This window comes from Phymastichus coffea, unplaced genomic scaffold (genome assembly GCF_024137745.1).
Source record: "Phymastichus coffea isolate CEN01 unplaced genomic scaffold, Cenicafe_Pcof_1.1 PCOF00070, whole genome shotgun sequence".
NCBI lineage: Eukaryota > Metazoa > Arthropoda > Insecta > Hymenoptera > Eulophidae > Phymastichus > Phymastichus coffea.
Genome location: NW_026706881.1, coordinates 1,052,081 through 1,077,496, shown reverse-complemented (window position 1 = coordinate 1,077,496; position 25,416 = coordinate 1,052,081). Strand labels below are relative to the sequence as shown.

Sequence of the window (25,416 nt, the reverse complement as noted above, 5' to 3'; positions counted from 1 at the left end):
CATTCGCAGGATCACATTGGTCAGCAGTGGACGCTCGTGACTGAAGGGCAGTCGACGCTGCACTCGAGTGGAAGGAGCGCACGCTACGTCGTTGCATCGAATCGCCAAGAGTAATCAGAGAATCGAGAACCGACAAATCGTGTAGCGTGACGTTGGTTCGTTGCAGGTGGTCTAGCAGAAGACCAAGAATTGAGCAGCGCTCGCTGTAGCCGAACCGTCGTGTCCGAGAGGCTGAGCTCCGGCGCGCCGGACTCGCGACAGCCGGTTCAAGCGCGCCGAGCACTCGCGGAGCTCCACGATCGCTGCCGCACGCGCTGGTAGGGATAGTAATGCCAACTCGAAGCGAAACAAAGACGCCCAAATAAAGACAGGGGAGAAAAGTGAAATTGAGTATCCGTCACGAAAGTATCGTGGCTCGCGCCTTCCTCCCGGTAAATCGCTTCGACCTTCTGGCCTAGCTGCCTTCGAAGCTTCGCGCCCGCCAACCAGCTGCGCCAGCTCTTATCTTCATCTAAACGTCGTGCCGTCTTCTACTCGATCCGCGTGAGCTTATTTTACGACATGCCATTTATTAATTCTCCATATTACTTTCCTCCCGCTCTCCGTTTCTTCAGTTTAGCTGACAACCTTACAAGTTTCAAGTAATGTTCAAATGCAATGCGTTACAATTACATTTAGGGTTTAAATAGAAATACATCTGACTCGCGCTTGCATGCCGAGTACAGCCAGGCGATATTGACTGTTTGATTTGATATGTGTCTACTTAAGAACAAGCTTCAATCAGCGTTTCATCAATTGGACACATTTACTGGCTTTATTTTAGTATATTTCAAGTGCATTTAAGCTTGCCTTAATTACATAGATTTGTTCAAGTCGTATAATGAAATACAATGCAAGTGATCTCGATCACAGCTAGAATTCTAAAAAACTTTAGTCTTATCGAACTCGCACGCAAACATGGCAAAATGCATTGGGAAAGAACAAATTCACGAGTCGCAGGAGTTGAGATAAGCGTATCATCGTAATGTAAGTATACCAAAGGAAAAAGTAAATTTGGAGAAGGTCGAGAGCTGAGAAAATGGAGAAAAGCTAGCATCGAGCGTGCAGGATTGTGGCGTCGCGAGCGGCAGGTACCAGGGCGCGAAAGCTACATGAAGCAGAGAGGGGGGAAGCAAGGGTGGCAGGGAGCGGGGAGTGTGGCGAGCACGTTTATCGTGCCAAGCGTGACACTCGTGCGAGTCGCAATTGTACAGTTAAGCTTTTTAATATTTAAATATCAAATGACTAGGTCACTATACTTGCAATACTATTTTTCTCAACATTTATTTTACATGATTGTGCTTGCCTAAATACAATCAAGACTTAAATCAAACGAAACATTTAACTAATAGCTTGATAGGGTTTATCTTTTATGAAGCACAGACATTATAAAATTTGTCAAGGTCAAAGAAGTATGATAATCTCTAGAACGATTCAAATGCGAATGTTTTAAAATTGATAATTAAAACATAAAACAAAAAGATTTACTCATTCAGTAGTAAAGCACATGCTATAAAATATAAACTGACTTCGCAAAAAGAAAAGGATATCACTGCCGGCTCTTATGTTGTTATCTCTTGTCTTAACGGATTATTACGACTTTGACAAGTAGTACTTACAGTATTTACACACACTTAAGTACATTATACGACCGGGGTGTGTAACGATCGCATGCCTAGTTTTCTTCTTTTCGAACAGAGGATGGTTAGTTTAACGAATAACGTGATTTATTAATTACATTTCGTAGTAAACAATGCTTGTACATTTAATTACTATCATATTTTTCGGAATGCCCATTAAATACCAGCCTTTGTAGATAATATTTTTACTTTCATTGTTATATACTGTAAAAAAATAAAATATTTAAAAAAATAATTGCTCTTTTATAACATATCGCGTAGTAAATGAATAAAAAGATATCTACGCTGATTATACCACCATAACAAATATTTAAAAATCACTTTCGAACTTGACCAGAAGCTTATTTTTGCCAACATTCTCTCCTACTTTGCATAAAATATCATCTATTATTCCGTCAGATGTTGCTTTAATCAAGTGCTACAAGTTAAAAACAATTATTCGAAAATTGCACGTATCAAAATTGAATACAATTCCAATACTTTATAAATCATGAATGTACCTCCATTTTCATTGCGACGATGACGAGTAATGGATCACCAGCTTTTACTTTATCTCCCCTTTTCACCATTATTTTATCCACAATCCCTGGCATTGGACTAACAGCTGAACCAGAAGTTGTGTTATCTTGATCTGATAATTCTTTTACATAGTCAGGTGATGGTATAGTCAATCGCCACTTGCGATCCTAAAAGATTAATATTTATTATGTTTAACGTTTCTCAAACGTTTTATTTTTAAAAGAAATCAAAGTAGAAACAAATTTTACGTTGGTAAACAAGTAAATTTCGTTGCCAACTTTTACAATTCGTGACTTTTGAATAACGCCGTCAATGTCCGATTTTAACTCTAAAGAATTCCCTTGCTTTCTCAAGGTGCCACTGACGATCCTCCAAGGTCCAAGATCATTAGTTCTCATGAAATACACATCAGGTTCAGTGTATTTTATATCAACAAAATGTTTTTCTTCTCCAATATGAAAATCAATGTGTCTGTTTAAGAAATGATTCAACCTTGCCCTAGTTTCCACGACAAAAGGATTAACAGGATCGGCAGTTGTAATAGTATTCTTTAAAGAGCTCATCTCTTCGTATAAAATTAAACCTAGAGCACCTTCAGCTAAAATTCGATTTGGAACTTGTAATTTAGGGAATAATGATTCATAATTTTCCTCTATGAATCCGGTATGAACTTCGCCGTTGCGAAATTTCGGGTGCAAACAAAGATCTTTTAAAAATTCAACATTTGTCTCCAAGCCTGCAATCTAAAGATTAAATGTTAGTGTGAATTGTGAAATGTGTATGTCATCAAATTGGAATATATTTCTCCAAACTCACGTCATATTCCGAAAGCTTGGATCTTATTACGTTTAAAGCTTCGTTTCTATCTTTTCCCCAGACAACCAATTTCGCTATCATTGGATCGTAATGAACGGATACTTCGTCATTCTGGCGAACACCGGTTTCCACTCTTATATTTTCAGCAATTGATGGAGGAGTCAAATGTATAAGTTTTCCAGCTCCAGGCAAAAATCCACCTCGTGGATCCTAAAAGATAAGATATATTTGAATTAAAGATTTCTGCTTTCAATGTTGATATTTTAAATATTCATAATTACTTCTGCATAAATTCTAGCTTCAAAAGCATGACCATTTAATCGAATTTCTTCTTGTTTCATTGGCAATTTCTCACCAGCTGCAACTTTTAACTGCCATTCAACGAGATCTGTACCTGTTATAGCCTCTGTGATTGGATGTTCAACTTGTAAACGTGTATTCATTTCCATGAAATGAAATTTTTGAGTATGTCTATCCATTATAAATTCTACAGTGCCAGCACCAACATAGCCTACAGCTTTTGCTGCTTTAACTGCAGCAATGCCAAGTTCTGCTCTAAGCTCTTCTGAAAGTCCAGGCTACAAATAAATATTTAAATAAAAAGCTCTTAATAAAAAGAAAGTTATGGAAAAAAAAAACTCTAACAGCAGGAGCTTCTTCAATAACTTTTTGATGTCTTCGTTGAATAGAACAATCTCTTTCAAACAAATGAACTGCATTCCCGTATCTATCAGCAAAAATTTGCACTTCCACATGCCTTGGTTCAGCAACGTATTGCTCCAAGAGTACAGCTGAATCTCCAAATGATTTTTGAGATTCAGTTCTTGCAGACTCTAATGCTTGGAAAAATTCAACTTCTTTCAAAGCAATTCTCATTCCTTTGCCTCCACCACCTCGTACTGCTTTAATCATCAAAGGAAAACCAATTTTTTGAGCTACCTTCAACAAAGTTTCATTAGATTGGTCTTCTCCATGGTATCCTGTAAAATTTGAATTATGATTACCAAAATCATTTGTATAATGTCATTAAAAATGTATATCAAAGAAACCTTCAATTATAGGTACTCCAGCTTTAGCCATAATAGATTTTGATGTGCTTTTTATTCCCATATCCTTAATAGCTTGAGCAGGTGGTCCAATGAAAATAACATTCCGTTTTTCGCATAATTCTGCGAATTCTGTATTTTCTGATAGAAACCCATAGCCAGGGTGAATGGCTTGACATTTGGCATTTTTGGCAATGGCTATAATTTTATCTTGTCTTAAATAACTTTTAGTTGAAGGAGCTGGTCCAATATAATATGCTTCATCGGCCAACTCAACATGCATTGAGTCCTTGTCAACATCACTATAAACTGCTACAGTCTTTACTCCAAGTTTTTTGGCAGTTCTTGTAATGCGGCATGCTATTTCTCCTCTATTAGCTATAAGAATCTAAAAATTTATTAATCAAACATTTTATTAAAAATCAGTTTAAATTCAAAAAATTCAATTGTATTTTAAAATTTCAAAAAATTACCTTACCTTATCTATTTTAGTATTATAGTTTGATAGTTTTATTGAAAATGTTCGTTTTTCATAGGTTAACGTTGTTCTGGAGAGCATAAAATTAAGTATTTGTAACATAGATTGATAATTCTTTTTTATTGATCGATTGAATTTCAAATAAATTAGCTTATATCAAAAACTTACTTTTTGATGAGTGATTTTAAATGTTTTAGTCTATACATATTTTTATAATAGAGTAAAATATAAATTAATTTACTACAATTCGAAATTAAGGCAAAAGATAAATTTATTCCAAAGCATATATATATATATATATATATATATAGATGATCGACGAAAACACATTGGCCCCCTACCTATCGTACATACATATGTGCGTATTTACTTACGTAGTTTACGTACACACATAACGTATGCGATATATATATATATATATATATATATATATATATATATATATATATATATATATATATATATATATATATATATATATATTATAATGTTTAATCTCGTCTTAATGATCTTTCATGTGCATGACATGTATGAATGGTCACTATGTAATGATAATATGAGCAATAATATTTATTTGTTGAACAAATGGTAATAAATTGTGATATTTTGGTTGAATTTCTATAAAAATCGAATGAAAACGCTATATTCAAATTTAATTACTATACTGATCTGGGAGTTTTCAACTTTAAGAAATTCTTTTAATAACAAAAACTCAATTATACGGGTTATTAATAAATTTTACTATCCTTGCTAATCAGGCATACTTTTTCTATAATTTTTCCGGATCAATTTTCGTCAATTTCCGCCGAGTTCCTCCATCCGTTAGAAAGTCATATTTGTTTTTAACTCTGTGAATACTAATTGTTTAATTGAAATATAAATTAAAAAGCAAAATTTATTATTTTTAAGTTTATAAACTGAACCAACTTTGACCGAAAAGTATTGCATAATCATTGAGAATATCAACAATATAGTTTAAATTTGTCAATAACTTTTTGTAAACAACTACTATAAAAAGAGCAACTGGCTTTTTGGAGAAAGCATCTTGAGAACAATTGTTTAAGCTGTCGCACGCCTTATTATTGTTATTTTTTTTAATTGGATGGAGATTTCAAAGAAATCTTATCAAACGAAACCTACTCGATCAGTATAGTATAGTAAAACATGTATCTATGTGGTGATGTGAATTGTCATTGTAATTGCTGAAAAGTATTTTTTTGTAATTTTTACATAAAATCACTTAACATTAAGACTCAAAATGTTCAAGTTTGAAAGAATAATTATTCAAACGTGTAAAAATAAAAAATTCGTTAAACCAATATCGTTCGCAACAAAAAAATTTACCACTGATAAAATACCTACTGATACCTCGCAAAGTTCTGGCACTCAACAAATTTTGCACGAAAATTCACACGAAAACAAAAATAATAATGAAAAAACACCATCAATTAGTGATTTTGTAAAAGCATTTGCAAAGCAGGTTATGTATACCAAAGAAGAAGAATATAAACAGCAAACAGAACAGAGTCAATCATTTTCTAGCTTGCTAAGGCATTCTAATTTGATGCATGTAAATTTCATAAAATAACTTCATAATCAAATTCTATTTTCTAAAAATTTTTTTTGTTAATTCATTTTAAATAATATTTCTTTTCTCAGCTGGGAGATCCTGAAGGCAAAATTGTCATAGGAAAAATTTTTGAAGTTGTCAACAATGATCTGTACATAGATTTTGGTTGGAAATTTCACTGTGTTTGTACTAAACCAATAAAAAATAATAGGTATTTAAATAAGTTCAGAAGAGTGAATGAATATATATTTTATTTTATTTATTGGTTAATAAATAAATTCTATTTTAGTGATTATGTGAGAGGAGCTAAGGTGCGTTTGAGAATAAAAGAGTTGGAGCTTTCTACAAGATTCCTAGGATCTACTAAAGATATAACTATACTAGAAGCAGATTGTGTACTCCTAGGCTTAGTCTCAAGTCCAACAAAAACAATTAAGACTGTTGATAAATCTACTGCAACAGCAGTCTGAAGAATGCAATATATAAATGAAATGGAAACGTAAAATAAGATAGTTTTAGATTAATCAATGTTCAATAAAAATTAAATACATTAATTTTTCAAGTTTAAGCTGTGTATTATTGCAAGTTCTATGTAAACTATACAACTTAAGTAACAATTATATTTATAATTCCTTTATTTGAAAGACATCAATCACAATGAATTACTTTACATCTTGTCCTGTAGATGTCGTATATGGTGAACTGTAGAATACTACTATATATACATACATGTAATGTATATAAATGTACATATATATATGTCTATATACATGTAATGTATGTACATACATACATATAGTCTCCATGGAACAGACTAAACTGAGTAAAAGAAGAAAAGAATGCGTAAAAACTTAAAGGTTAGGTTCTCTGTGTATTATGAGGTTTCTGTTTAACAACAATCTCGCGTGTTCGCCGACTCTTGCAGACTACGTAAAAACTAAATCTATTCACATCATTATTTTATTTTATTATATTTTCTTTCAGAAGATAAAACTCCAAAATGGTTTGTACAAACTTTTTTTACTGTTGCAGTTATAATATCGATTCAAACAAAAATTTAAGATTAAATTAGCTAAAAAATCGTTTGCATGAAATTTCTTACAAATGTTTCATGATTTTGTCCATATTTCAGGAATCAGACATTTGCAGAAGTTGTAGAAGATCTTTAGATGAAACAAATGAAAATAATATTTTTCAAAAAGAAATATTAATAAAGTCAATTGACTTACAGAGTATTAACAACAAAAAATGGTCTATGAAAGTGTCTTCTGCAATTGAATTGATTACTGGACAAAAGGTACTTGAAAACCTATTCTGTAATTATCTTTTTTCTATAAAAACGTTTTATTTACATTAGCTACAATTTTTTTAGGTTCTACAAGAAATGAAGCTACCACGAAAATTGTGTCAAGTCTGTTTACAGAATGTTGAGGCTTTTGTTAACTTTCGAATCCAGTTAATAAGATCTGAGGAAATTTTACTTCAATTAGGATATTCAGATTCAAAAGAAACAATTGACAACAAATGCAGGGAAACACAAAATGTACCACCATTACACCCATCAATTTCTGTCTCAAATGTGAATAATATAATAGAAAAATCTGAAAATAATGATAATCTAACAAAAAATGAATCAAGTAATCGTCTTTCAATCCTGAAACCAAATGATGAGCGTACCCCTAAATCAGTACCTGAAGATCTTATAAATGTTGATGACAGTAGTGTATCTCTTGATATTAATAGTCATGATTATGATAAAGGGACAAATGCTTTTTTAATAAGTAAATTAGAAAATGATCAAGAAAATAATAATCATAATGATTCAGATAATTCTGCTAATAATCCAGAACATAGAAATGAAGATATAGCTATTAAACAAATAGATCATGATATTGAATCTGAAATAGATGTTTGCTCAGGTGAAGATGATGAAGTTTTAGAATTAGATGTACAAAAACAAAGGAACGAGACGGTTGAAATAAATAGTTCATCAGAATCCGATATTGAAGTTTGTGACTATGAACCTGTTGGGAAAAAAGCCAATTATAATACATTTTCTCCTCCTGTAAGATATTAGCGAACTATATAACAATTTGTAAATAATTGTATGTACTATATATATATATATGTATATTATATGTACTAAATACTAAATTAGTTTTATAATATTGTGAATATAACATTGTTATAGAAAAAATTTAACATATTTTTCAATACATGAAGATGTAATGAATAATTGTGAATGTAATTGTAACTATAAAGTATCTCAAAGTAACTGTGATAAGAATTTTTAAATAAATTTTGTTTGTTTGAAAATTGTGTTATATTAATAAAAATTAGGAGATGAAAATTAACTCACAAAAGTTATGAAAAAACTGAACCTTATAAGCAACTTATCAATAACTCCACTATATTTAGTTTTCTGTAATAAAAAATTCCCAAAGGTGAATACTCTGATCGGTAGAAATTGAATCTCAGCAGCGTTTTAATTTAGTTTTTACGAAATAAATGTGTTAAATTGTTAACAAAAATAGCACGCAATTTTTCTATCCAATCAAAATATCAATATATAAGCATAATAAATATAATAAATATTTATTTTTTATTATAGCGATATAAATATACATGCATTTGAAAGATTAGTAGATATGCTCACAAAAGAGCTGTACTTATAAAAGTAGGTTACTTTTCAAATAACCAGTATTGTCAACTACTCTATAAGATAGGCAATAGGAATAGATTTATTTTCTTGAATAACCGTCAATGTTAATTATTCCTTAGAATTGAATTTGTTGAGCCCAGATCAAACTATAAATACTAATTAACATAACTAATTATTCAAATAAAAATAACTTATCCTTAATAATGGTATAAAGTTGGAGACAAAGAGCGAAGTATATCATATTCAGATTCGACTCGCCTAAAACACGAGTAATTTTTTTATAAAACGCATATTTCAAAAGTTATAAATTTTTTAAAGTGTTAATTTCTTAAAATGAAAAAAACAGTTTACTCTATGAATCTTCGCTCACAAATTAATATAATCAATTATTATGATATATATCACTCGCAGACGTAGTTTTTGCAATCAACAACTCTTTCTCAGCGATTCATGTAAATACACATTGAAATTACAATTGGCAAGTCAAAATTGTACAATAATTAAAAATAATCATTATAATCATAATAACTTTCATAATTTTGAGTATTGCATATAATTATTGTCATAGTTGATAAAATAATAAATATAATTATTACTATAACATTATAAGTATCATTATAATATTTATTGCCATATAATATATGTATAATAATTGCGAAACTGCTCTATAATCTTTTTCGATACTCCGTGCGCAAAGTGCGTCTTTCCCGCACACTCGGCAGAAAACATAGGTTGAAAATCACACTTTCCACACGTCGTATTAAGTAATTTCTTTTTAAGGTCTTCCAATACGTGTGCCGTATGACTCACCGAAACAGCATTACTGTTTATTGCAAAAAGTACGTCTTCCAGTGATCTATTCTAACAATGAATATATATATATATATATATATATATATATATATATATATATATATGTATATATCTATATCAATTTGTAGACGAAGATCTACAGAATGAGTAACTTTTTTCCATTTTGAAAAATATTAATTAGATCAAAAGTTATTAACAGCCAAAGTTAGTAAAAAACTTTATATTACCGACTTTAAAAAATTTGTAATTTTTGAAATATGCATTTTATGAAAAAAGTGCAGCATACCATATTGCCTTAAAATAAGCCATAATTACTAAAAAAAAGTCCGGTTGAAAAAATTCCTTTTTTCCTAATTTGTTTAAACAATTGCATTTTAAACAAATGTCTACCATTTTATCGAAAGATCTAGTAGTGGATTCGGATTCAGGAGGTAAAAATATATGCTGATAAGTTTTTACTTGGGTGGTCGTTAATGCATACCGAAAGGTACCCATGCAGCTCCCGGACTGTTATCGACGTTGTCTACTGATCTTTCCAATGTTATATTTATCGCTATAATGAGATATAATTGTATGATTATAATAATATTGTGGTTGGATAGAAAAATTGTGCGTGATTTTTATTAACGATTCAACGCATTAATTTATATAATAATAGGATTAAACGCTACACAGGTTTGATTTCTAATGATCAGAGTGTTTAACTTTTGGGATTTTTTACTAACGAAAACTAAATAGCGCAGAGTTATAAGTGAGTTTTACTTTCCTCGATAATCATGCGCAGTCTTTCTATAATTTTTCCAGCTCGATTTCCTATTGAGTTGCTTGAACCTGTAACTATTTTTCTTATCAGTGTCGACAAATAGTACACGACTACACGTGTTTGACATCATATTTTCAATTTCAATGCAACAGACAAGTAACATAAAGTATGTGTAAAAAGTAATTGCATTATTACGGGAATTAATTTTTGTAGTTTTATAAAGTTACATGTATTTGCGTAAAAGATGTTTCAACGCACTAAAAATTTGAAAACAATATTTAACCTTTCAACATTTCAAAAATTACGTCTTGAATCGAAAACCAGAAGATTTTTTAGTGAAACAAAAGATGACAATCCATCCAAAGAACCAGAAAATGATTTTGTTTCAAAACTTTTGAAAGATTCTACTACGTATTCTGAATTGAACAATACAGAATGGGCAACAACTCCTTATCCTCAAAGTGCTGGTGAAGTTGCAGAGGATTTAAAAACTAAAAAACCTGTAATAGATCCTTCAGAAACATCAGTAATTTTATTTCCTGGACAAGGCATTATCAAAGTAGGAGACGTCAAAGAATATTTGAAATTTCCAAGAGTTAAAGATTTATTTGATATTGCAAATGATATTCTTGGTTACGACCTTTTGAAAATGTGCTTAAAAGGTCCACAAAGTGTATTAGACAGGACTGAATTTAATCAACCAGCAACAGTAGTACGTTCATTGGCAGCTCTTGAAAAATTACAAGAAGAAAGACCTAGAGTGATAGACTCTTGTGTAGCTGTAGCTGGTTATAGTGTAGGTGAACTTACAGCATTGATATTTTCTGGAGCTATGCCTTATGAAGAAGGGCTTCGATTAGTTGCCGTTAGAGCTGCAGCAATGCAAAGTGCTTCAGAAATGTCGGCACAAGGAATGGTGTCATCTTATTGTACACCTACAGCAAAGGCATTTCAAATATGTGAAAAAGCTCAGAAATGGGCTGTGGATATTGGAGCATCTGATCCAGTTTGCAAGTAAGTTTTTATTGTTACACTTATCTTTGGTTTTATTGCAAGAACTTACTTTACTTATTACATTTATCAGATAGTCAGATGAATCATATTAATTAATTAATTGTACTTATTTGATTAATAAAAGTTTATGTAATTAATTGCTTTCAAGGATTGCAATCTATTTGTATACCCAAGGAAAAGTTTTTGGAGGATCTGATGAAGCTCTTCAGTACATACAAAAAAATAGCCAGAATCTTGGTTTGAAAAAAGTGCAGAGACTACCAGTATCTGGAGCATTTCATACAACTTTAATGCAACCAGCTCTTAAATCATTTATCAAAGCTTTACGTAAAACTCCATTTGTTGAAACTAATGTTCCTGTTTACTCCAATTATTCTACAAATACATATACCAGAAGTATGAAGGTTAATCATAAATATTTAATTAAACAAATTGTGTCTCCGGTAAAATGGGAACAAATAATACATAAAATATATGAAAGACCACAAAATATACCATTCCCAAGAACATTTGATATGGGATCAAAAGGGACAATGAAAACGATATTGAAGATGATTAATGCCAAAGCTGAAGAAAAATGTTATGTGTACTAATTATTAATATGAAATAATTTTGTATATAACATATAAATCAAATGTAACAAAAGATAATGTAAAAACTGTAGATATGTTGAACAAAAAAATTAAAAAATTAGAGAAGGTTTTTCAATAAAATATAGTGAAAATATTTTATTCATTTATTTTATTGATAATCATCAGAACTCAGAAGAAAAAGAAATTAAAGAACAATGATGCAAAGTTTCATCACCATTCATGAAATGAAATATTCACTGAGAAATATTTCAAATATGTTACACAATCATTCACGTAGCATTCAAACATTTTTTAAATTTACATTTAAAATAAAACAATTATTTTAGATTACATTGAAGTGCCTTGTATAATATTTTATAATTTATTATGGCTCGAGATTCTTAACTGTTATAATTCAATTTTGCATCAAAGTTAATGTTCATTTATATGCATAATGTAACAAATTTTTATGAATAGTTTTTGAACACATTTTTGTAGACTAGTAACATTCAATGGAGATAGGTATATTTTTAAAATATGGAAAACATCTTCACACTATCAAATGATATAGATTTGTTTGTAATTTCCATAGACCTTTAAAATAGGAGGGAATCGGTCATAATTATTTATTTTCAAACAAAATAAAATAATTTCCCTGCAATAAAAATCTAATTGATAATAAAACAAAAAATTAATTTTAAACAAATTTTATGCAGTATTCTCATCAGTACAAAATCTTAAATGTAACAAGCAATTTACTTTGTCGGTATTATACTGATGAATTTTTCTAAGTGCTTGAAAAGTGATTAGTATTAAATATATACTTGTAAAAAATTTTCAAATAGTACAATAAAAATATAAGATAAATCAATAAATTTGAAAATATCGATAGTTCTCATTGATTAAAAAACGTTGATTTCAATAATTTTTAGAAAATGAATCTTATTACATAATGTGGATCTGTAATTTATGATAAATTTATCATTTGCAATAAGCTATATATTATTTTGTATTCACACAAAGTATAATAATATAAATTAATATTCTATTTTTTTTCTTATTTTGTAATATAATATATAAATATAAAACTGGTCACTACAGTTTTGTTAATATTGTCGATACATCTGTTAAATGATTTTGCAATTTATTACTTTTTTGTTTACAGTAATTAAAAAAAAATAAATATCTTCAAAATTTCAAAACTAAAAGGTTGCAATATATACTTTAATTAAAGTTGTAAGAACTCTATCAATATTTCTTTTGTAAGTCATTAACTCATTGAGACTTTAATAACAATATTATTATTGACATTTCAGTGTAATAATGAGTTTGAGTAATTTACTTATTATAATAATGATTTACCAATCATTAAAATGACTGGAAATCAAGTTATTGGCAATTCTAAGCAATAATAGAATTCAATCTCTTTTTTTTAATAGCAAGATGAATTTTGAATTCATCTAAAGCAATATTCGTAGTCAAATCTGAGCTATTAGCTTATTATGCTTAAATATTTCTTATGTGTCGTGGTCGACGTATTAATAAACAACAAGAAGTTAATCCAGAGCTAACTTTTGCAAGTTCAGAAATCGCTAATGATTTTGTAGAAAACTCGACTTTTTCATCAAAAACTTTACTTGATTGAGGTATTTCATCATTTGCTCGATGAATAAGAGTGCCATTAACATATAAAACGTTGGCTGCTTCATCTTCGGGAACAGTCAAAGTTTGATAAGTATAGGTCGCTTCTCTTTCAATCCTCTGAAAAGATAAATTTATAGTAATATAGTATAGTTCATATACAAATTAAGTACTGATAAAACAATTATATACTTTAAGCACTTCTTGTGATTCTTTTCCAGCACCAACACAAATGACATCAGGTCCGGCTATTGTCACTAAAGCTTTGAGACGTTTAGATTCAGCTACCTATGAATAAAAAGTATATTTAAATTCTAGTAATGTTCATGTTTTGCATAAAAATAATTATTGCTAGATATACCTTTATAGGAGCACAAGGATACTCTGGAAAAGCTGCAGCAACTGCTCTTGCTCCAGCTTCATTTGTGAATTGTGATAACCCAACAAAAAATTCCCTTCCTAAAAAATACAATTATTTTAAGAAACACACCTTAACAATATTAATATATGTCAATTTGAAATGAACCTGTAAATAAGACATCTCCACCATCTAAACGTGCACTTTTATCAGCCATTTCAATTAATGGAATATCCAATTCTTTTTTAAAAACTGCTCTTATTATTTCAATCTGAAACAAAATTTTATTCTAATTAGTTTTTAATTCAAGATAGTAATAATTAAATAGTTTTAATTATCTGTAAATTATACTGATATTACAATAGGAAGACTAAATCACTAAAACTTAATTTTGATAAGTATTGTTGATATAATGTAACAAATAAAAAAAGTAGTACTAAAATTTTGCAACTGCTATTAGTTAATAATAAAACCATGAAAGTATTATTATAGTTAGATTTTCTATCAATTAAGTAATAAAAGTTAAAGAATTGCTGATTAAAAGTTGTAGAAAATTAAGAGATACCAGACATAGATAATATTCACAACAAGGTGCTGGGCATTAAATAATAATGTATACAATTTGCACGACCTCGTGAGGCAATTGAAAAATTAGAGTACTGAATGTGCTTTGTATTTAAAGAGACGCGAATGAGATCACGCAACGATCAACGCACCGGTGGATATGTAATTAATCAAATGGTATATGTTAGCGCGTGGAATGTTTGGTCAATGGGCTTCATCGGTTTAAATATTAAGTTTACATACCTCTCGAAGTCTGGATGGTTCATTGGGTCGAGCGATAAGGGCAATGCCATTGCAGACAACAGCCGTGTCCTCGACGAAGACGCAGAGGGGCGAGCTTTCATCCGGTGGCATCTCAACGACATCGATCCCGAGCTCGCGCAGTTGCTGAGCCAGCGCCTGGTGCTGCTTTCGAGCCTCGTCCAGCTGTACATCGCCCCGACTGCGTAACGACTGCGGAATCCGGCATAGCACCGCGTGCGTGTAACGCACCGACATGCCTCTTTCTTACTTTTTAGCCAAACTACGTAGCTTTGAGTTCTTAACGTGGCTAAAATTTCACTGACTGCTCCGTAGCTGCCTTGCAGGATCAATCCCAATCAGCAACCGCGCACACGCGCTCTTTTCTGGATCCTTGTTAACGCTCTTTCCTCAGCGTATCCTATAGAATACTGTACAGTGTCACTACCGGGGCTCACTTTTATTTGTCGCTACTTTATATATAGTGGCTATAGTCTATTTTGTTTCCCTTGACAGTCGAGTCGCGACCGTACATACATGCTCCTAGATTATATACGTCAGAACACATACGTTACAACGTGTTTATAGCGCATACACTCACGCAATGTTTTCTTTTTAACCCGTTAGTACGAATAGTCTCTATCCTAAAAAATTCTAGTATTTTTACATTTACACTACATTATAAAAATTATTTTTTAAAGTTTATAATTGAAAGCAATAATTAGAAATATATTTAAAAAATTGTTATACTTTTTTAATGGGAACGTTAGTGACAAGAAAAAAAAAATATTTTTTTTTTAAATATAGTTTATTTTCATTAGCCGTGAAAAACTTTGATTACAACAGTAAATATTTACCTAAATGATACAACCAAGATCCGATTATAAAAAAAAATTATAGTAACAAATTTTTATGAAAAAAAAAATTGTTTCATATAAGTATTAAAAGCCCTTATAGTTGTAAACAATTAACTACTATTAATAATATTTTCCGATTTTTTTACATGCTTATTTTTCTATATTTTATAAAAAAAATAGCATGGTATTTTTTTAGAAATACTTCTAACTGACTTAAAGTACAAGTTGAAATACATATTGTGATGAATACATAAACATTTATAAACATATCAATAATCTATAGATGATTTCCTTTCTTTTTATATATAATTATTATATACATTATTTTTATAACAAATACCTAAATGTAATTTAATATAATAAATTACTATATTAAACATATAAAGCTATTTATATCACAGCTGGTAGACCGTTTAAATGGCATTTTCAATAAAATCAATGGAAAAACGTCAGTCGAATGATTTTCCTGATATCATGCATATCTTTGGAAATTATATACCTAAAATATTTCTTTGTAATTTAAACCAATCTACAAATTTTTGCTTGGGAGTTTTTTGTTGCATAAGAACTCTTGCAGCTTTATGAAATTTCTCTTCATTCCTGCGAATATACATGGCAGCATCTTGCTCCAATTGAGCGATTTTTTCTGGTCTTATCTCAACCATTGTTAACATTTCTGTTAAATAAGGATTAAATCTATAATATGCATGATCTGGTAGAAGATCATTAAGCATAATATGTACACCTAAAATAAAAAAAATAGATAGATTTACTAAGATTTAAAAGATATCAATATCAATTATTCCCATACCTTCGGTATCTGTTGCGCTATCCAGAATTTTGTAAAACTTATCCTTCCAGCTGGATGCCGTTGCTTCTTTTTTATTTTCAATAGAATTATTTACATTAAATGGAGTTCTTCCAGTTCCAAATGATACTACACATTGTATAGAATTATTTGGCCACAATTGTTTAGCTTCATGAATAGCAACTGCACAAGGATTGTTGACCATTATACCTAAAAATAAAAATAATTACAATGAATCATACTGAGTTATGAAAATAAACTATGAATTGCAAATTTTATAGGTTCTCACCTCCATCTTGGTGAAGATATCCTCCACACTTAAATTCTTCAAAATAGCTTGGAGCTGCTGCGGATGCTCTAACTGCTTCCCATAATTTGTGTTTGTGAGAGCCCATATATTGACTTTCTACACCAATAGGAATAGTGTAATTTCTAAAAACATAAGCCATTACACGTTCATGATTGACTACTGCTGATATGGCCGAAAACTGAAAAAAGTAATATTATTTTTGTTATTTTTTATGAAATATATGATTAAATATTAACAATTTTTCTTTAAATACAAATACCTTTGGTGCAATCGGATCACGTGTGGTTTCAATTAAATCTTTATTGCCAAGTTGTTCTTTTAACATTTGTTCCCATAATGCTGTGTCATAGTAGGAATGGCTCCAAACTAAACTGCTGGTACCACGTAGTGTGCTCTGTGTAAATATCCTTGTACTCAGTTCCTTATACAATTCAGAAATCTCATTTAAAGACTTTCTTTTATAACCTCCTGCAAAGGTGATTGATTTGCTGTTATAAATATGAAATAATTTGTTAAACCATACAATTCTCTAATGGCCTTTCAGTGATTAGTTCATATAAAAACTATAAGATTATGAAATTAGCCATTAAAAAATTTGTAAATTGGATGATTAAGGAGTATGATTACCTTTTACATCATCTCCATTTATTGCTGCATGAAAAAATGATATTGATATCACGTAATGTCTTGATGTATTTAGATAATATTATGCAGTTAAAATTTAATACATACCTAAGACTGCTGATAAAATAGCTCCTGTGCTCACTCCACAAATGTAATCAAACATTTCATGGACTCTACAGCCTGTTAACTGTTCCAGTTTTTTGAGCATTTCTAAAACTAAAACACCACGAATACCACCACCATCAATAGCTAGAATCCTTATTCCTCGACCAGGTAATGAATCTACATGGCCTAAGACTGCTAAAGCTTCTCGTATGGATCCTAGAAAGTCAAACCATTTGTTTGTACATTCTAATAATTTATTTTATGCTTGTAATGAAACTTTCAATGTCTACCTCTAATTTGTTCATCTTTGGTTGATTCTCGAGTCCTCAGAAGGATTCTAATAGCTCCATCTTTAACAGCATGATGCCTGGCATCAGGATATTGCTCAATGTGTTGCAGTAAATCTTCTATCCTCTTCCATTTTGAAGCATTTGATTCAGCATAGGCTATACTAGTTAAAATATGTCTTGTTCTTGACATAATACTGTTTTTTGTAACACTAGTTTTCAAGTTTGTCTTCCATTTGGGTACTGCAGGTGTCTGTGGTACATCTTTGGTTTTACCAGTTAATTTTGGCATTAAAGCTGACAGTACTTGTGGTAAATAGTAATATGGATCCCTTGAATCTACAGTACTTGACAAATCCTTGACAAATCCAAATTAATGAATTTTAATGATTTTCTTTTTAAATATAACATAAGAAAGGTGTATTTTCAAACTATTACCAATTTAAGTTGCTGTTGTGGAATTGCTTTTTCTTTAACAGGCAATGTAGCAACACTTTGCACAGCTCTATCTTTCTCATCCATGTTTTTCTTTACATTTTGTTCTTGAATCCTTGACTCATCAACCGGATACTTTCTTACAGATGCAATTTGTGCGTACGTTAACTTTTGAAAAAGATCCATCCATTCCTTACTCAATATCAGTTGTAAATTTTTGTCATAGCTATTTTTATTGAAAAATTCTTTGAGTTGACTGAGCAGCTTTAATCTATTGTGTATGGACATCTTAGTTTTATTTAGGATATTTATTGATCCTGTATCAGATAGTTGACTTGCCAATGCATTTGAATTTTCCGCAGCATTTCTGCCTGCAGCACTTTCTGTCAAGGATCTGCAAATGTTAATGAACACAAATGCAAGTTGAAAAGATAATCATTTCAAAACAACTCAGATAGTGAAAGCAAGCTTAATAATTTGATAAGGTTGTACAGCTGTATAGCCAATAAACTATCTCTCTTAACCTCAACACCGTCGGTATAAAGTTTATTCACGGTACCATAATATGATATTAAGAAAGAAAATAAAGAAAAAAATATAAATTAAAAAATTACGTTTTAGATACGTATAGATGCTAAGCACTGGTATTTATCGCCGCCATATTCAAAAGATTGCATATCAATAAACTCTGAATTAGCTGGTATATCAGGTGGCGTATTGAGCGCACGATCTTCTATGTGATATATGGATCGAATTTCAAACGACATCTTAGTCCGAAAATTTTTTTTTTAATATAAGTAATTATTTGCAAGAACTGTTTTCAATTGAAAGAAACTACTTTTTTGTTCATTTTTGAGTAAAAGTTTTTTCGGTAAGCATGAAATTTTCGTTAAAATATTGTCTTGTATTGTATGTATGCATATATACATACCTCGAAAGTGCAACACATCTTCGGCAGTGTCGCACATGTTTGCTTAGAGACATAGCCTGTAGATGTATTTTTGGCTGATCGCTCTATTTGCTCGAGTTAACTTTCTGTACTAATCAGCTCCTCTGATCTATCGAAATTGTAATGTACGTTGAGCTTTTTATATTCTTGCGAATGATGCAATCCTATTCTAAATTGTATTTTCGTTAGCTTTTGTTCCCGTCTTCTCCCCGATCGAGATACGTAACTTCTTTTTCAACTCGACAAGAATACTAAATGAATATTTTTAGTTTTCAGGGTAGTGTGTAAGTTCAGTCTTTCCTTTGTCTACACTTTCGGTACTGATAATACAAATTATAAAAAACACTATACGTAGACAGCTGTACTTTGAAGCTTCTACAATATGGTCTTGTTGCCTATTTAGATAAAAGTCTATAGAGTTGTTCAGATAAAATAAGTTAGTTAAAAAAAACGAACGAAAGTCACTTATAATGCCTTGCTAGAAAAATAAACAGTAAAAAAGGTCGAACGATAAATATCGCCGTAATATGAAAGTGAGAAGTACGTTTGAGTGAGCGTTAATGGTTTACTGAATGTTGTTGAAAGCTTCGCGGCTTTTTATAGACGTTAGAACTTGTACGCTGACGTAGTATAGCGCTTCAGATGTCGCCAGGTCGATCGTACGATGCAGCGGCTTTACTATTTACAACTATTACGCGTGGCGAGCGCTCACCTCACCGAATTGGTATGCTCTGTTTTCTTTCCTGTCTCGAAAAAATTTGCACGTGAGCTTGCTTTGCGTGATCAATCTGTGTGCCGAAGAAAGTGTACGAGTCCCGAATGCTACTTGTCAAAACAAATTTCTGTTTGTGTTTTTCAACTTTTCACCGCGCTCCGCCCATTTTTCTTATTATTCACCTTCTTTATCCGGCTCTTATAGTTTGTTTTCATAAGGGAATTTCGCAATTTTCATGACGCAGTTGTTACTTTGTTATTGTCAATCGGTCGTTCGATTACCATTCCTTTGCAATCACAATGAATTAACTGCAGTGTAACGTTTTAAGATTCTTCCAAATATCATAGTGCAATTTTTTCTTGAAATTTATTCTTTCCAAACTTAAAAATAAACTATGATGGTGCACACAACTGAACACTTATAGTCGTCAATTCTGTTGATTTAATTTTTAAATACTTGAATAATCTAATTGAAATGAGATTGCGAAAAATCATTTTATTTATTCGATGTCTCGAGGATTTGCAAAATAACTTTAGTACTCTCAACCAATATTTTTTCTACAAATAAAATAAACGATAATATAATTGATGACGTAAGTTTTGGCTGCACTATAATTTTTGTTATACTCATTAATTTACATTTCCTATTTTAGCTTGACGAGTTTATTCGGCTCATTTTATCAAAACTACGTATCAACTGATAATAGTTACTGCCACTCTTCGTCATGCAATATTTACATTTTTTTGAAGATAGTATAAGATAATATAGAAAGTATTAACACTTCAGAAGACAATTTCTTTATTTTCCAATCGGATTAGAATATCCATATTGGATATATAAAAACAACATTTGTTCTGACAAATGAGCTATATTATAAGTATAATAACTTTTAACTTTTGATAGTACTGTACTACGTTTTTTGATAACCATTTACCAGTACGTCAAGTTCGAACAAAATAACTTGTCATTGTTAAGAAAATAAAATACATAATCTTTTACATTATTTTCTTTTTTTTACAATTAAATTGTTTGAATGGTGCCTAATTCGAATTGATCGCGCTTGAATAAATTGTCAGTTTACTTATAACTTCAGTCGAAAATCAAATATGAGACAGTGATCTTTTTACAAATAGGTTATCATCGTTTTGTACTCAAAGCGGGTAAGCTTTGGCAGCTATATAGTGTTAATAGTGGCGTGAAAAATGAAAGGAGGGGGGGGGGGTGCTAGAAATCGAAAGTTTTCAACAAGAAATGTTTACAAGTACTGTTTTCAGGGTCGTACTTTCAGCGAGTACAGCGAGTCAAGTTCAAGACTAATAAATGTCGCTAGAGACCCCAAGATCGAGTGCCGGACTCACCACCCCGCGCACATTTGAGGAAGTATTCTCTGATTACGATAATTTTCAGGAGTTGCTGGATGAAACCGAAAAATGTATCGACGAACAAGAGGTACGCACTGAGAATGTTTTAAACAAGCATCGATGTATAACCTTATAAACGAACGTTTTTTATTATAGGAATTGTGGTCTTGCTCAAGCTCTTCCAGCCATTTGTTGAATAACGATGATGTCAAGTTGAATGTAACTGAAAATTTCTATTGTAACAAATATTTCAGTGTAACAGATATATGAACTCTGATAATGTCGCCGTTACAATGCTATAGGCAATAGTATCGCGATTGGTCAATGCATGTTTCGACTACAACAAATGCGAGAGCGAAAATTTGGACAAGCTTTCTCTCTTAGAGATTAAATTTACCGAAGAATTGATGGCCAGGCATCGACAAATGTCAAGTCGCGTATAGCTAATTAAACTCTATATTAGCCCGACCAAATAACGGATGTTCATAAAAATTCCAGGCAACTGATGATCGAGTACGAGAAAAAGATACGAGATTGGTTTTCCGAAAAAAACGTTTTGATCGAAAGGCTGAAGCGCGAAAAATACAATGCCGATATCGATAAGATGAGGCTGTCGGAGAAACTGGAAACAGTATCAAAACATTTGCTGAGTCTGGAAGACGCCTTCAACGACGTGCATAAGTATAAGCTTTTTGCAATTGATGTTACATAAGACCCACAGGAAACTTTGAAAAAAAAAGACTTTTCTTAGGAAGTATGAACGTGCAAAAGTTACTATAGAGCTTTTGAATCGCAACACGGAGATTTTGAAAAGTAGCATGCACGATCACGAAGAGTGCATGCAGCAAAAACAGCAACAATTTGATCGGTTGAAGGATCACGCCGTGGAAAGACTTAACCAGTGAGTATGTTGCAAGCAAAGTTTTATGGAACGAGAGCAAAATGTTAATCAAATAGAGGAATCAATGGATTAATGGCCGGGGAACTAATAATGGAGGCGAAAAGGGAGGGCTGATAATGAAATATAAACCTCGTTAAAGAAAGCGATTTCCCCAATGAAAGAGGGGCGTCGATTACAAATCAATGTTGCCTTCGCCCGGTTTCAGAGCCAACGTTCAGCTCGACCTGGCCGAGAAAAGTTTCGCCTCCGAGCGCTCGTCTCTGCTCGAAGCTTTGAAAAACAGTGAAATTCAAGCTCGGCAACTCAGCGGTCAGCTGGAGCAGAAAGATCGAGAGAACGCCGAACTGTTCAGGTTTACGCTCTTTCCTCTGCAGATCAATCGAACTTTGCTCTTGTACAATTCCACGACTGCTCCTTTTCAACAGAATCTGCGACTTCCTTTTGCAAACTTTCAAGGAGCCGAAGAACTATTCTTCCGACGACTTGATTCAGTCCAATGTGACCAAGTGGTTAAACGATACGCGTACGGTTTCCAATGTGGACGACGTGCGAAAAGTGGAGTAAATTTTTTTAGCAAACAGTCTGGTGAATGAAATTGGTTTTATGTCGATCACAACTGCTAGAAGCATGATAGCATGAGCATCGTTATCGAGCCCAACGGAACAATAAGATGAAATTGTCGCAACGCAGTAAAGTCGACAAATTGGCAAAGCGAACAATTTGATTTGCGGACCGACCGGCAAACAAGTCGATCTTCTAGACTAATACGATGTTTGCACTCGCGCTATGACGACGCGGAGCGAGATTGCCGAATGGGGCGAGAGGGAGGGAGGGTAGGCGCACGCACGTGTAGTATTCAGCCGAAGAACTCGAGACATGACGTAACTCTGATTCGACAAATAATCGCGCAGAAATCACAGGCCAATTGCGCGTGACGCAAGTAGACTTTGGCTCGGTCAGTGGCATGCTAGGTACACGCACGACACAGTTGTATCGTAGCTTAGCATAGTAAACAAAGCTAAGACGCAGGAGCGCCGCTCGAGAAAGCGATTGGACAGAGGCTCGTTGCTTGCCGCACCGATTGGCTCGGACGGAGGCTCGTCCGAGTCAGACCACTTGGGAATGTCGACAACAGCTGTTCGCGGAATCGCAGCCGCCTATCGGTCTATCAGTTTGTACTCGTATTGCCAATTGCCAACGCCTGGACCTGCGTCTCTTGACTTCACTGGCCTACCACCTCACCGCATTTCTTTGTTTTCCCTGCCAGCTTTTGAATTCAAACTTTCATATAACTTACTTTTGCAAAAGAACAGCGTTGCCGAAACAATGCCAGCAGGCTGTTGTACATTATGCTATGCAGACGAAAACTACACTGAAAAGAAATCTTTTTATCAGCAGAAATTTGTCTCTTATTACAAGTCTTTTTCTTACTCTAAGCAATATTATCTGGTTAAAAAGAAGACTGTGGAAGGTATTTTCAGAGCTACGACAAAACTCCAAATCGTTATTTATTCGATGTAATACTGTAGCACTCCATAAGCTGAATTTAAATCTGATAGCAATGACATCGATACTGCCGACCACATTTCAAAATTACGCTATTCTTCAACATTATTTTTTCAGTATACATATAGAAAAATAAAGTTGCTTGCAATTATTGCTGATTTTTATTAGACTTCTGCAAACGCTCTGCTCAGCTCAACTTCCAATTCGTGACACCTTGAATCTCGAATTTTTGGGGACCCCAAGTCAGCTTCAACTATCAAGTTGACATTTTTATTGTTTATTAGTATATTCAAATTGAATATATTAATATTTAGATTGAATATTAGTATGTTCAATCTGAAACTACTATAAAATTCAGCGGTTTTTAATTTTTTTTCTTAAGAAATCAAGCTCAGCAGGCTTAAAAAACTCCCTAGTTTGAATTGTTCGAATTTTTCAAAAAGCCTATACATAATTTTATAAAAATTTTTCGAGCTTCGAAAATTGAGTCATGACAAGACTGAGATCTAATTTTATTAGATCCATTAAAAAATATTCTTTGTAGACTTATAGAAAACTTTGGGAATTCCAAGCAGCTCAAATGTTCAAACTCTAGAGCGTCCCGATTTTTTCAAAATTAGTTAGCTTTTTCAAAAGTTTTTATTATTGCATGTATATACCTACTCCTAATTGTAACGAGTAGCAGTTTATAAAACCATTTAAGCAGATTAAGTTCTTGAATATTTCGTAAAAATTGTAAATGTTGTCATAAATTTACGTGGGTTTCACGCAATAAGATAATTCGCATTTGAAAATCTCAAAAAGCTCTGTCATATCCTTTGTTCTAATTACAATTTAATTAAAGTATTTAAAATTTGTCGATGTAAAAAGTATTTGACTATACAATAGAATAAATGGTATTTATTTGAAAAATGTGAAGAAGGCATTATATTAATTATAACAATTAATTGTTCAGTTTTTTTGTCAGCACAGTATGAAAACTAAGCAATATTTATGCGTAAATATTGTATAGGTGCTTGCTTATAAACACAATATCACATCTAAATTACAACCCCCTATAAATGTATAGATGCGTAGCACGTAGAAATGGGGGCAATGAGTTGTAGCTTATAACGCAGATTTATTGCCCAAGCTATCTGGTTTAGGACGATTTTCGTAGTCGAAAATATATGGAATACGTGTACAAGTAATTCGACGTGCAGAAAAAATATTTGATTCTTCAGTAGGTTCAATAATTCAGGTGATTTCGATAAGGCTTAGTGCTAGCATAGCTCAAAGTTACGTTTGAACATCAGCCTACTCCAACTAACTCGTAGGTGGATCGCTTAGATACGTGTGTAGCAACAATCTTGAATTGCTTAATTGCCAAGATCGAATAAAGATCCAATTTTTTACCGGCAATTAGAGGTGCAAATCCTTGTTGGATCTAAATTGGTCGGACAATCTCAATTTACTTTATGCTTAATTATAAATGTTAAACAACAATCCAATAGTTGTTAATGTAATGATTGATTTGCAAAATTTTTTATGAAAAAACTAGAGCAAGGAATTATTTTGAAATATTTGGTAAAGCTGTAGCCGACACGGATATCGTTATATAAATATGCGTTAAAAACGAGATCATTTACTCCATGATCATATTCTTTCATGAAGCAAAATAATCGACATTCGCATACTCATACAAACACTTTTGATATTTAATTTATACTCAAGCAGTTCTGGACATTGGCAACTGTTTTATGAGAAGAAAATAAAAGAGGGCACGAATAAATATAACGATCAAACTCAAGTTATAAAATCAATAACAAATAGAATGCGTATTC

General features: G+C 31.9%; 8 protein-coding genes across 11 annotated transcripts; 5 read left to right on the top strand and 3 right to left on the bottom strand.

Moving 5' to 3' along the window:
• Positions 1-890: 890 nt before the first annotated feature.
• On the bottom strand, positions 891-4,801 carry LOC131667708 (methylcrotonoyl-CoA carboxylase subunit alpha, mitochondrial). The gene is made up of 10 exons (XM_058941331.1): positions 4,707-4,801; positions 4,539-4,608; positions 4,064-4,448; positions 3,660-3,994; positions 3,296-3,592; positions 3,015-3,224; positions 2,447-2,941; positions 2,180-2,365; positions 1,964-2,097; positions 891-1,883 (listed from the first exon to the last, which is right to left on the bottom strand). Exons 1-9 carry the CDS (start codon positions 4,742-4,744, stop codon positions 1,990-1,992), a joined length of 2,124 nt encoding a protein of 707 aa, XP_058797314.1. The 5' UTR covers positions 4,745-4,801; the 3' UTR covers positions 891-1,883; positions 1,964-1,989.
• Positions 4,802-5,476: 675 nt separating this feature from the next.
• On the top strand, positions 5,477-6,676 carry LOC131667709 (small ribosomal subunit protein bS1m). Its single transcript, XM_058941332.1, has 3 exons — positions 5,477-6,108; positions 6,198-6,319; positions 6,398-6,676. Exons 1-3 carry the CDS (start codon positions 5,797-5,799, stop codon positions 6,576-6,578), a joined length of 615 nt encoding a protein of 204 aa, XP_058797315.1. The 5' UTR covers positions 5,477-5,796; the 3' UTR covers positions 6,579-6,676.
• A 261-nt stretch (positions 6,677-6,937) lies between these two features.
• Positions 6,938-8,383, top strand: LOC131667766 (putative uncharacterized protein DDB_G0285495). Of its 2 annotated transcripts, XM_058941437.1 has the most exons (4): positions 6,942-6,965; positions 7,093-7,111; positions 7,241-7,405; positions 7,481-8,383. In XM_058941437.1, exons 2-4 carry the CDS (start codon positions 7,109-7,111, stop codon positions 8,183-8,185), a joined length of 873 nt encoding a protein of 290 aa, XP_058797420.1. In that variant the 5' UTR covers positions 6,942-6,965; positions 7,093-7,108; the 3' UTR covers positions 8,186-8,383. The 2 variants fall into 2 exon arrangements, with proteins under 2 accessions (XP_058797419.1, XP_058797420.1); XM_058941436.1 differs by having other exon boundaries at positions 6,938-7,405.
• Positions 8,384-10,031: 1,648 nt separating this feature from the next.
• LOC131667760 (probable malonyl-CoA-acyl carrier protein transacylase, mitochondrial) lies at positions 10,032-12,055 on the top strand. Its single transcript, XM_058941430.1, has 2 exons — positions 10,032-11,360; positions 11,509-12,055. Exons 1-2 carry the CDS (start codon positions 10,591-10,593, stop codon positions 11,951-11,953), a joined length of 1,215 nt encoding a protein of 404 aa, XP_058797413.1. The 5' UTR covers positions 10,032-10,590; the 3' UTR covers positions 11,954-12,055.
• Positions 12,056-13,028: 973 nt separating this feature from the next.
• LOC131667763 (N(G),N(G)-dimethylarginine dimethylaminohydrolase 1) lies at positions 13,029-15,340 on the bottom strand. The gene is made up of 5 exons (XM_058941433.1): positions 14,739-15,340; positions 14,100-14,202; positions 13,935-14,032; positions 13,766-13,861; positions 13,029-13,693 (listed from the first exon to the last, which is right to left on the bottom strand). The coding sequence occupies exons 1-5, from the start codon at positions 14,991-14,993 to the stop codon at positions 13,439-13,441; spliced, it is 807 nt and encodes a 268-aa protein (XP_058797416.1). The 5' UTR covers positions 14,994-15,340; the 3' UTR covers positions 13,029-13,438.
• A 286-nt stretch (positions 15,341-15,626) lies between these two features.
• On the bottom strand, positions 15,627-19,719 carry LOC131667743 (calcium-independent phospholipase A2-gamma-like). 3 transcript variants are annotated; one of them, XM_058941396.1, is made up of 9 exons: positions 19,093-19,719; positions 18,165-18,555; positions 17,730-18,084; positions 17,443-17,655; positions 17,338-17,361; positions 16,970-17,178; positions 16,690-16,888; positions 16,404-16,610; positions 15,628-16,337 (listed from the first exon to the last, which is right to left on the bottom strand). In XM_058941396.1, exons 1-9 carry the CDS (start codon positions 19,143-19,145, stop codon positions 16,084-16,086), a joined length of 1,905 nt encoding a protein of 634 aa, XP_058797379.1. In that variant the 5' UTR covers positions 19,146-19,719; the 3' UTR covers positions 15,628-16,083. The 3 variants fall into 3 exon arrangements, with proteins under 3 accessions (XP_058797380.1, XP_058797379.1, XP_058797381.1); XM_058941398.1 differs by lacking the exon at positions 19,093-19,719 and adding an exon at positions 18,776-18,888; XM_058941397.1 differs by lacking the exon at positions 17,338-17,361 and having other exon boundaries at positions 15,627-16,337.
• Positions 19,720-20,335: 616 nt separating this feature from the next.
• Positions 20,336-21,629, top strand: LOC131667738 (uncharacterized). The gene is made up of 4 exons (XM_058941391.1): positions 20,336-20,417; positions 21,100-21,274; positions 21,343-21,405; positions 21,489-21,629. The coding sequence occupies exons 2-4, from the start codon at positions 21,146-21,148 to the stop codon at positions 21,627-21,629; spliced, it is 333 nt and encodes a 110-aa protein (XP_058797374.1). The 5' UTR covers positions 20,336-20,417; positions 21,100-21,145.
• Positions 21,630-21,763: 134 nt separating this feature from the next.
• On the top strand, positions 21,764-22,651 carry LOC131667737 (transforming acidic coiled-coil-containing protein 3-like). The gene is made up of 4 exons (XM_058941390.1): positions 21,764-21,867; positions 21,938-22,087; positions 22,293-22,439; positions 22,513-22,651. The coding sequence occupies exons 1-4, from the start codon at positions 21,791-21,793 to the stop codon at positions 22,649-22,651; spliced, it is 513 nt and encodes a 170-aa protein (XP_058797373.1). The 5' UTR covers positions 21,764-21,790.
• Positions 22,652-25,416: the final 2,765 nt, after the last annotated feature.

What these genes read in the sequence shown, in the direction of transcription:
- LOC131667708 (XM_058941331.1), bottom strand. Translation starts at nt 4,744, where the DNA reads ATGTATAGACTAAAACATTTAAAATCACTCATCAAAAA. An exon ending in CCAAGCTTTCGGAATATGAC is followed by an intron (nt 2,942 to 3,014) that starts GTGAGTTTGGAG and finishes TTTAATCTTTAG; the next exon opens with ATTGCAGGCTTGGAGACAAA. An exon ending in AAATTTACTTGTTTACCAAC is followed by an intron (nt 2,366 to 2,446) that starts GTAAAATTTGTT and finishes TTAATCTTTTAG; the next exon opens with GATCGCAAGTGGCGATTGAC.
- LOC131667709 (XM_058941332.1), top strand. Translation starts at nt 5,797, where the DNA reads ATGTTCAAGTTTGAAAGAATAATTATTCAAACGTGTAAAAATAAAAAA. An exon ending in GGCATTCTAATTTGATGCAT is followed by an intron (nt 6,109 to 6,197) that starts GTAAATTTCATA and finishes TTCTTTTCTCAG; the next exon opens with CTGGGAGATCCTGAAGGCAA. An exon ending in AAACCAATAAAAAATAATAG is followed by an intron (nt 6,320 to 6,397) that starts GTATTTAAATAA and finishes ATTCTATTTTAG; the next exon opens with TGATTATGTGAGAGGAGCTA.
- LOC131667766 (XM_058941436.1), top strand. Translation starts at nt 7,220, where the DNA reads ATGATTTTGTCCATATTTCAGGAATCAGACATTTGCAGAAGTTGTAGA. An exon ending in AATTGATTACTGGACAAAAG is followed by an intron (nt 7,406 to 7,480) that starts GTACTTGAAAAC and finishes CAATTTTTTTAG; the next exon opens with GTTCTACAAGAAATGAAGCT.
- LOC131667760 (XM_058941430.1), top strand. Translation starts at nt 10,591, where the DNA reads ATGTTTCAACGCACTAAAAATTTGAAAACAATATTTAACCTTTCAACA. An exon ending in GCATCTGATCCAGTTTGCAA is followed by an intron (nt 11,361 to 11,508) that starts GTAAGTTTTTAT and finishes ATTGCTTTCAAG; the next exon opens with GATTGCAATCTATTTGTATA.
- LOC131667763 (XM_058941433.1), bottom strand. Translation starts at nt 14,993, where the DNA reads ATGTCGGTGCGTTACACGCACGCGGTGCTATGCCGGATTCCGCAGTCG. An exon ending in ATCCTTGTGCTCCTATAAAG is followed by an intron (nt 13,862 to 13,934) that starts GTATATCTAGCA and finishes TTTTATTCATAG; the next exon opens with GTAGCTGAATCTAAACGTCT. An exon ending in AATCACAAGAAGTGCTTAAA is followed by an intron (nt 13,694 to 13,765) that starts GTATATAATTGT and finishes TTATCTTTTCAG; the next exon opens with AGGATTGAAAGAGAAGCGAC.
- LOC131667743 (XM_058941396.1), bottom strand. Translation starts at nt 19,145, where the DNA reads ATGTCTCTAAGCAAACATGTGCGACACTGCCGAAGATGTGTTGCACTT. An exon ending in AGATGTGTTGCACTTTCGAG is followed by an intron (nt 18,556 to 19,092) that starts GTATGTATATAT and finishes TAACATTTGCAG; the next exon opens with ATCCTTGACAGAAAGTGCTG. An exon ending in CACAACAGCAACTTAAATTG is followed by an intron (nt 18,085 to 18,164) that starts GTAATAGTTTGA and finishes GGATTTGTCAAG; the next exon opens with GATTTGTCAAGTACTGTAGA.
- LOC131667738 (XM_058941391.1), top strand. Translation starts at nt 21,146, where the DNA reads ATGTCGCTAGAGACCCCAAGATCGAGTGCCGGACTCACCACCCCGCGC. An exon ending in AATGTATCGACGAACAAGAG is followed by an intron (nt 21,275 to 21,342) that starts GTACGCACTGAG and finishes TTTTTATTATAG; the next exon opens with GAATTGTGGTCTTGCTCAAG. An exon ending in ACGATGATGTCAAGTTGAAT is followed by an intron (nt 21,406 to 21,488) that starts GTAACTGAAAAT and finishes ACAATGCTATAG; the next exon opens with GCAATAGTATCGCGATTGGT.
- LOC131667737 (XM_058941390.1), top strand. Translation starts at nt 21,791, where the DNA reads ATGAGGCTGTCGGAGAAACTGGAAACAGTATCAAAACATTTGCTGAGT. An exon ending in GCCTTCAACGACGTGCATAA is followed by an intron (nt 21,868 to 21,937) that starts GTATAAGCTTTT and finishes GACTTTTCTTAG; the next exon opens with GAAGTATGAACGTGCAAAAG. An exon ending in GCCGTGGAAAGACTTAACCA is followed by an intron (nt 22,088 to 22,292) that starts GTGAGTATGTTG and finishes GCCCGGTTTCAG; the next exon opens with AGCCAACGTTCAGCTCGACC.